Raw genomic sequence first — 9453 nt, forward strand, 5'->3', positions numbered from 1 at the left:
TTATGCGAAAAGAAAAATGAACAAAACACAGCAATCGTTAGTTGCAATTAATTTGTGAATTGTGCGGCTTGGCGTTCAGTCATTTTAATATACCTATGTACATTTATTTCAGCGGTGGAAAATATGTTTAAAGTATATATAAAAGCTTTGTGTGCCATCGTTCCAAATAGAAGTAAGTAAAAATTGCGATAAAAGTTATTTTGAAACCGTGTATATTTAATGCATCTTTAATTGTGCAGTTGCAATTAAAAATTTGTGAATTCTGCAGCTCGGCGTTCGGCCATTATTATTAAAATTGCATTTTGCATTCAGCGTGGAAAATCAGCTTTGTGTGCCTTTGTTCAAAACTTACAAGTAAGTAAAAATAGCGATAAAAATTGTTATAAAGCTATGTATATTTATATTGTGTCTTTTATTGTGCAGGTCCAGTCCAGTTTTTGTGTGCAGCATTTTCGTTCGGTGGTGGAAAATCGTTTTGCGAAGCTTAATATTTGCAAGTAAGTACTATATTTTACAAATAAAAATGAAGAGGAGTACTTTTTATAATAAGCTTACTGCATCTTGTGAATATCCTAAATACATAGGCCCGTAGTCATAGTCAAAATAAAGTCGACTTTAAAGTTAGTTGTAGCTTTTTGACATAATTTTCAATGGGATATCTGTCAAAAAAGCTGCAACTAACTTTAAAGTCGACTTTATTTTGACTAAGACTACGGGCCATAGATTTTAATGAACTAAGTTCAAATAAATCGGCAAAGAGAAATTTAAATTATAAGTGACCTAAATTCGACCAGTTTTGTGTATATTCCTTTTGTTTATCCAAGATTTTAATTTTTTTTATAAAAGTCCACCATATATTATACATAATTAACTGCATATAAATGGACCTTTCTCTGACGTCATGATTTTTTTTAAAAAGACTTTATCGAGCCCTAACCGCCAAAATATCGTAAGCGACATTTTTTAAAAATTTTCTTGATGCATATATATGCCTAGATCATCTAGATGTTATATTATTGGTTATGGTTTCTGATAATAATAATTTGACGCACAATAAAATGTGTTTAACGTTTAAAAAAATTCTACCACACTTTTTATTAAAAATCTACCGCTCATTTGGTTTCTGAAGTGACAACACTGCTTCGGACTGAATCCGGCAACTTCATACTGGGAATAAGCTATTATACTTTACAGAGAAATTACAGGAAATTTGTTTGGTGGAACGCTTTTCGAACTGAACCCTGTAAAACCTGCAAGTCGTACTGCAGCTAGTATGACAAAGGTTTAATGTATAGAAACGGTATCAGGTACCGAAAAGAAAGTATTGGGCACCGACATTTTTTTCAAGTATTGAGTACCGAGTATCGGGTACCGAAAATTCCGCACATCACTATAGGTTATTCACCACGGCAGATAAACTATTGTTCAAAATAGTAAATAAATGAAAGTAAACTTTAACAGAATAAAATGAATAATGGTGCATCGTATAGTATTCACACTATTTGCCGAATTTGTTTGGAGCTGTTGCAGAATGAGAGTGTCTACGACTTATTTGCTATACCAGGATTGGCCAAAACGTTGAGTTCGTGCACCAAACTCTCGGCGGAGCCCCATGACGGATTTCCTCGGAATATTTGTGGAGTTTGTCATACGCGTCTAATGGATATGCAACATTTTCAAAAGCTGTGTGTAGAGTCAGTGCAAAAGTTTCAAGAACTGGTGTCCAAAAATTTAATAACAGATCATGACAGCGTGCTGGCTGTGCTAGAGACGGCTGCTGTAGACGCTCAAAATGAGGTTGTAGATGAAGATGAGCCAATAGATTTCGACCCACTTTTAAATAATAAGCTGGAAATGATTGAAAACGAAGATGATGTCTTTAAAATGCTGGAAAATGTGGACAAAGAAGTCGGGGATAGTTCAGTAGATGTGAAACGAACCGAGCCTGTTAAAAGTGATGAGACATCTGAACACAAATGTTTGCCCAATGATTTTGATGATCACGACAGCGATTGTTCTAATTTTGTGACTATGGACATTGGGGAAACATCAATCAGAAGTAGTGAAAGTGAAGAAAAACAACCATTGGCGGCACGTTTACGAAAGTCTCGCCGTTCAAAAAGGGCCCTACGAAAAGAAGATATAATCGACGACGGACTAGATGCAGATGAATATGACGAAGGAATCAAAAAGAAAAAGTTGGCACAGAAACGTCAACCGCGGGTAAACGGTGAAGACGCTTCTGTGAATACAATAGAATGTCATATTTGCCAAAAGAAGTTTAGAAAGCCTGAACGTTATGAGGAGCATATGCGGCACCACAACGATAAGTTGCCGCACCAATGCTCGGTTGGTTCTTGCCTCAAAGGATTTACAACTGCTAACGGACTTCGGTTGCATATGGAGCATTGTCATGCTGAAACATGTGAAAGCTATCCATGTCCTGAAGAAGGCTGTGGTCGCACATTCCCTCGAACCCGCTTACTTAACTGGCATTTACGCAAAGTACATAAAATTGCTAAAGAGCTCCGAGAACCGAAATGTTATACCTGTAGCCAATGCGATAAAGTGTTCCGTTGTCCCATGGCGCTTAAAAAACATATGTACAAGCACGATGGTAAGGAGTTACCTTTCCCTTGTAACATATGCGGGAAACGTTTTGTTATTAATAGCGCACTTAAAGATCATCTAATGAGGCATGCAGGAATTAAAAACTACGTTTGTCCTTATTGCGGGGTTGGTAAAACAACTCGGCAGGAGTGGAATACACATATAAATACGCACACTCAAGAGAAAAAATTCCATTGCCCACAATGCACTTATGCCTCACATAACAAACAAAATTTGCGCATGCATGTAAAGATTGTTCACGAAAAGATTAAGGACTATGCATGCCAATACTGTGGCAAAACATTTGGAAAATCTAACGCTTGCAAAATGCATGAAATGACACATACAGGCGAAAAACGATGTGAGTGCAAGGTCTGTGGTAAACGGTTTCTCTATGCCAAAGCTTTGACAAAGCACTTGAAGACACATGAAAAGCGGGTATTACGAGCTATTGAGGTGTACCGAAAGCGACAGATTGAAAATGGTTTCATGTCGGCCGATACACCGGATATACCAATACCTGAGTTGCCTTCCACAGAGACACATACCCAAGAAGCACACCAAAAAGTGGCTGAAGAGATACTTAAAGTTTGTGCAGAGTCAACAGCCTCAATACCTAGAAATCCTCGACGCGTTGAACGTGTTGACATATCTGAACTTGCAGGCACTGCAGTCAACCCTATACCCTCAGTGGCCGTACCTTCTTGGTGCCCACAAATAAATTTTATGATGAAAGAGGGTCCTTATATCTGTCCTGATTGCGGTCAGGGATTTAATGGTCAAGGAAACCTTAAACGGCATCATCGTATCGTACATGAAGGTGTTAAAGACTTTGCTTGTCGCTTTTGTCACAAACGTTTCGCTAAAGCACAGACACTAAAACATCATGAGATGACACACACCGGTGAAAAGCCACATGAGTGCAGCAATTGTGGAAAGCGTTTTATTCAATACGTCGCATTAAAACGTCATATGAAGATACATATGAATAAACCACCACCCATCATACCACCAAGTGTTTACGAAGCACGGGAGGAGCTAGAATTGCAGGAGCGCGAAAAACTGGAAACAAAACGTAAAAAACAAGAAGCACGTGCAGCTATCGCTGAGTTAGCTCGGGAACAACTCGATGAAATGGAACATCAAGAGCCCGAGGTTAAGGAAGACCTGCAACAACTGACAATAATGGAAAAACAAGAATTCATAAAAATTGATCCAATGACAGAAATAGAGGCGAATACAGAGCTAAATGGCGAATTAGGAGAATTTCCACATATAAATACCAGCACCATGGGCACATGAACACAATACGAGATTTATTGATGTAGTATAAAAAACTACTCTACATTTTAAATAAGAAATGAAAGCGATCTATTCGCTTGTCTGGCAGACTTTAATTGGAATTAGTGTTTCTAGTTTTTGATAAAATTTATATGTATGAATCATGATAAAAACATATACTATACTATACTATATTTTTATCATGGTATGAATGAATGTATTTTATTTACCGTCAGAAAGTTAATTTTTTGTGCCAATTGGTTTAGTTAAAATGTGTTTGTATGTTTGTTTATGTATATAGATATCTTATATAACCACTTAAAGTGCCGTATGTCTTACACTTTAAACATATGATAATTTAAAATATAAAATGTACATATGTATACATATGGATTTATTGATTTACTAAAATACAGTTTTGTTAAGGGGTTTCCTGAGGTCATATTTACATGTGAAAAAAGAAACAGATCTTGTCCAAATCCATCTTACCGCTGATATGACCTAAATTATGTAAATTGAACGCTTTATTTTTTAAATTTTAAGTTTTTTCAAAACTGGCGGATTTATTTTATCTCGTCACTCGGGAGTTATCCTGTCAAAAATAATCACTGGATAAAAATTATAGCAAGTGGCCAAGCACATACCAGTAGTATTTTCGATTAGATCTCTAGTGATGAGTAGTATTCTGTTATTGATTATAGCAGCAGAGAATTTTAATGTAATGAGAAGGCGCAAATGTTAAGTAACATTTTTTCAAGTACTAATCACGGTTGCCATTTTGGCCGCAATGTAAAATTTTTGGTCAATTTTTTCTCAGAGACCCAGAATAATAATTATTTCATGGTGGAGTCTTAAAAGAGTAATCCAAATTTTCGTAAGAATTATAAGTCTTTTGATAATAATTATGTGTGAGAGAATTTTTTTAAGTCATCGATAACTATTATTTTAAGACTTATATAATATAAGTCTTTTCATAATAATTATCAGCGAGAGTCTTCAAAGACTTTTATTTTGAAACTAATACTATAAAAGTCTTGTCATAATAATTATCATTGAGATAAATATTTTAAAGTCTTTAAATTTTAAGACTTATACTTCATCTTTTATAATAATTATGTGTGCGAACAAATTTTGTATATAGTCCCGAATGGGTCCCAAACCAAGCCCCAACTGGTCCCGAAGTAATCCTGAAATGCTTCTGAATAAGTCCCGCCTTTTAAGACTTACAAAATTTTTTCGCGCTCATTATTATGAAAAAACTTTTATAATATAAGTCTTAAAGTAAAAGTATTTGAAGACGTACAAATATTTATCTCTCTGATAGTTATTATGAAAGGACTGTTATCATATAAGTCCTTGAATGAATGATAGTTATAGATGACGTGAAAAATATTTATCTTAATATAATTATTATAGATTGACTTTTATTCTTTTCTCTTACAATAGTTTTGTCTCTGTTTTTTATGGTGTGGTACACTGGTACATAATTTTCAGATTTGGTACATTTATGAAATCTGGCAAAACGATATTATTGTTACTGACATATACCTATTTATTAGCCATTTGAGCTGTCCTTGACATTTCAGCTGCGTTTCATAATATATACGCCGTTTTTTTTTTTCAAATTTTTTGCGCTGATTAAAAACTAGTGGAAATTGTGGTATCTCTTTATTCAATTTTATTTTATTTTTGTTGTTTATTAAAACATATATTGCTAGCTTAGAGTGAAAAGTTTGCTAAGCCCAATTTTAAAAATGTTACAGGAGAAGAAAGAAACGTATAGCTATTTTTTCAAGCATTTCGCAAAACTTTTAATACAAAATTTTGGCTTTTTAAAGCAAAGCAAAACTTCATATGAATCAGAGGGATTCGATCTTTATTAAAAGATTTCGTACTATTTTGGCTTTATCAGATTTTCGGTGCTTCTTTTAGACTTAGAAAAATTTCCTTTCATTGAATATAAACGAGAATGAATAATGACAGTACCTTTATCCTTTTCGACACAATGCATTTTTGCAGTTGAGTCGGATTGAGCTGGCATGTGAAGATGTGGTTGGGGTAATGAGGGGACTCTCCACATGCCGGGCACTCATTGGGGATATTGGGGTCGAGTCTGGACAGGTAGCTGTTGAGGCGGCTACAGCATCCAGACCGTAATTGAGCCAGGGTAGCGCGGGTCTCTTTTGGCAATTGAAGCTCCGTCTCTTCTACGGCTGGTGATTGGGCTCTGATTACGGCATTCATAGGTCGAAACTGTTGTTGTTGTTGTAACAGCATACAAATTCCCCTAAGAGATTTTGGGGAGTGTTGCTGGAGTGGCAGTCCTTGGCCAGATATATATCTATCTGGGTCGTTCCGGTTACGTAGACCCGACTGTCGTGGGAACGATAGGTCGAGACTCAAGGTAGGTGGTGACTGACTCTCTATGGATGTCGTTAATGGCTCGCGTTTATGTCGTCAGGTCCAGTGGTTGGTCTACGTATTGCTGGATTCTATCCTTGTACACGAATAGGTCCCCCTGACGTGCCTGGGCGGAGGCTCCTCCTGTAGCAGAGGTCTGTTAGGGTGTTCGCTTCTGCCGCACCGCACCAGAAATTGCTTACAAAGCATTTTGTTGTGTTCCCTTACGGTGAGCACTGGGGCCTCGTTGTATGGGTGGTGCGCAGGCGTCATCAGAAGACACCCAGTCGCTGCCGGAGTGCGGCGTTCTGACATGTCTGTAGCTTCGTCCACTGCGTCCAAGTAGTCCCCGTCGGCCAAACTGTCGCAGTATAGTTTAGAACCGACCGGCCAATTGCCTTGTATGTTGCCAGCAACGGTTCTTTGTATTTGCCCCAAGTGCTGCCGGCGAGCGACTTGAGGACCTTGTTGCGGCTCTGTACTTTATTGACAACTGCGGTTGTGTGCGTGGAGTAGGAGAGCAGGCTATCGAAGGTGACCCCTAAAATTTTCGGGTTGTTTACAGTCGGTATTGGTGTGCCACCGACGTGTATACCTAATTCTAGCTTAACACCCTTCGTCCAGGTGGTGAAGAGGTCGCCGTTGATTTCGTTGGGGAGAGTGTTAGGCTCTTTGCAGTGAAGAAGCGAGAAAGGCTGGAGAGATAGACGTTTACTTTTGTGCAGAGGTCATCAATTCCATTCCCGGACGCCAAAATCGAGCAATCGTCAGGGTATGAGATCAGGGAAACTCCCTAAGGTGGCTGGGGAAGCTTCAAGATGTAGAAGTTAAATAATAAGGGGGAGAGAACCCCACCTTGTGAAACCCCTTGTTTAATTCTTCTTGGTTTCGAGGTTTGATCTCTGAAGATTACTGACGACTGTCGACCACTCATATAATTCGCCGACCTTCGCTTCAGTCACTGTGGGAGTGAGGAGGCCTCAATGTCTTCTAGCAGCGTGGAATGACAGACGGTGTCAAACGCTTTTGACAAGTCCAGCGCTACTAGGACCGTTATCTCACAGGGGCAGTTTCGATTTGGGCCACGATGTTTGGAGGTTTTCGCCTTCCCGATAGCCTCCTTCAATTCAAAGCTGGTGAAATCAAATGGTGCACTGTTTTTTGGAAGCTTGTGCAGCCTCCTGGTCACTCGACGTTTGGCCTTGTCTACCGAAGGATGCAGTGTGAATTGCCTACTGAAGTAGTTTGCGCATTTCTACAGGTCCGACGAAGCGCGACCTTCGAATGAGATTTCCACTCTGTGATCACGCTTCGTTGGGTTAAACAAAGACCTCACGGTTGAGTAGAGCTTACTCACATCAGATGTGAAGTTACAGGCCTTCAAGTGCTCCTCCCACTTTTTCCAATTGTGCTGATTTACCAGTTGCCGAATCTCCAAATTAAGGTTAATTATTAGCAAAAACCAACAATACCAACAACCACATGATCAAGTGAATTGCAGCGGAATAGGTGCGCTTGACTGTGTTGGCATAACAAAAATGAAAATAGTGGAAAAAAGCAAACGATAATTTACAAGGCGTAGCACGGTGCATAGGCAACTGGCTGAGTCAGTGGGATCGTCGGTTCGAAGCCTACTGAAAGAAGTCTGATGAGGAAATGTGGTGATTTCCGAAATAGCTATCACTTCTACCATTTTTTCAAATTATTGTTGCTTTTCCACAATAAATTTTCGAGCTCAATAAAAATTTGTTTATATATATATATATATTAAAGAGCAGGGGTACCAAAACTGAGCCCTGTGGTAAGCCGATGTCTACGGCTATCTTACTAGACATCTTTGAATTAACTATTGTTTGTTGCCTACGATTACATAGAAAGCTTCTAAACCAGTCAAGCTCAGTGTTTTTTACGCCAATGTATTTTAGTTTATCCAACATTCGGACCCTATCAACTGTTTTAAATGCTCTTTTAAGATCACTGTTACTGTTACTACATTAAGGTGGCAGTTAAGATCTTCTTTCCATTGAGAAAGCACCAGATTCAGTGCGGTCTCACAGGAATGTTTAGCTCTGAATCCAGATTGTTCTTTTATGAGTATTTTATTGGATTCTATATAGTACTGTAGCTGGTTTTTCACAACGGTTTCTAGTATTTTCTGCAAGCTAGGGAGAGTATGGATAGGCCTAAGCTCCCCAGCGTTAACCGTTTTTCTAACTTTCTTAACGGGCACTATTGATGAAATTTTCCATTCTTCCGGTACTGATCCTCTTTGGAGACTCTTATTTATTAGTAGGGCATAGAGATATCCCATAAAATCAGCAGAGTCCTTAATAACATCTTCAGATAGTAGGATGTTTCCTCCTATTTCCCGCTTAAATTTTTTGGCAATTTGAAGAATGTCTTCCGTTGAGACTTCTTTAGCGTATTTTAGCGTACTTGTGGAAGCTCGAAAAAGTCATAGTTTACACACTATATTGCCCTCCATGAAAAAATAATTTAAGTTTTCCGCAATTTGAAAGCTGTCTACGTAGTTGGTGTTATTTATTATCATTTCATGTGTGTTCATCCCGAAGGCCGGAAGGAGCTCTCATGTTGCCCCCAAGGACTTCAGGCCAATCAGTCTCTCATCGTTTCTGCTGAAGACGTTGGAGAGGTTGGTTGACATGTACATAAGGAGTAGGATTCCTCGAGATCGCCTAAATAGAGCTCAGCATGATTATTGTAAAGGAAGATCGGTATATACCGCTCTGCATACAATTGTGAGGTGATTAGAGGAAGCCTTCACTCACAATGACTTTGTTGCCGTAGGAGCCTTGCCCGATATCGAGGGGCTTTTAATAATGTCCTGCCGGACGCAATAGTTAAGTCGCTAGATAAGCTTGGGGTTGAGGTCAGTTCCATTAGGCTCATCGAAAACTTGCTGCGTGACAGAACTGTCATGGCCATCTGGAGCAGCGACTACTTGCCTCGCATGGTGAACAGGGGCACTCTGCAGGGAGGTGTTCTCTCACCCCTACTCTGGGTCGTCGTGGTGAACGAGCTACTAGAGCAGCTGGAGAAATAAGGCGGTCGGGTAATTGCATATGCAGACGAGGAAAGGGCAAGGAAGGAATATGGGAGCTATTGGCAAGAGATGGGGTATCTCGTATAAAGTTGTCTATT

At 38.9% G+C, this 9453-nt stretch overlaps 1 protein-coding gene across 1 annotated transcript; it reads left to right on the forward strand.

Annotated features, from left to right (window-relative positions):
* The first annotated feature begins 1403 nt into the window (after positions 1 to 1403).
* Positions 1404 to 4084, forward strand: LOC118750705 (zinc finger protein 85-like). Its single transcript, XM_036485435.1, has one exon. The coding sequence runs from the start codon at positions 1468 to 1470 to the stop codon at positions 3910 to 3912; it is 2445 nt and encodes an 814-aa protein (XP_036341328.1). The 5' UTR covers positions 1404 to 1467; the 3' UTR covers positions 3913 to 4084.
* Positions 4085 to 9453: the final 5369 nt, after the last annotated feature.

This window comes from Rhagoletis pomonella, unplaced genomic scaffold (genome assembly GCF_013731165.1).
Source record: "Rhagoletis pomonella isolate Grant_MI unplaced genomic scaffold, Rhpom_1.0 Rhpom_scaffold_00365, whole genome shotgun sequence".
Classification (NCBI taxonomy): domain Eukaryota; kingdom Metazoa; phylum Arthropoda; class Insecta; order Diptera; family Tephritidae; genus Rhagoletis; species Rhagoletis pomonella.

What these genes read in the sequence shown, in the direction of transcription:
- LOC118750705 (XM_036485435.1), top strand. Translation starts at nt 1,468, where the DNA reads ATGAATAATGGTGCATCGTATAGTATTCACACTATTTGCCGAATTTGT.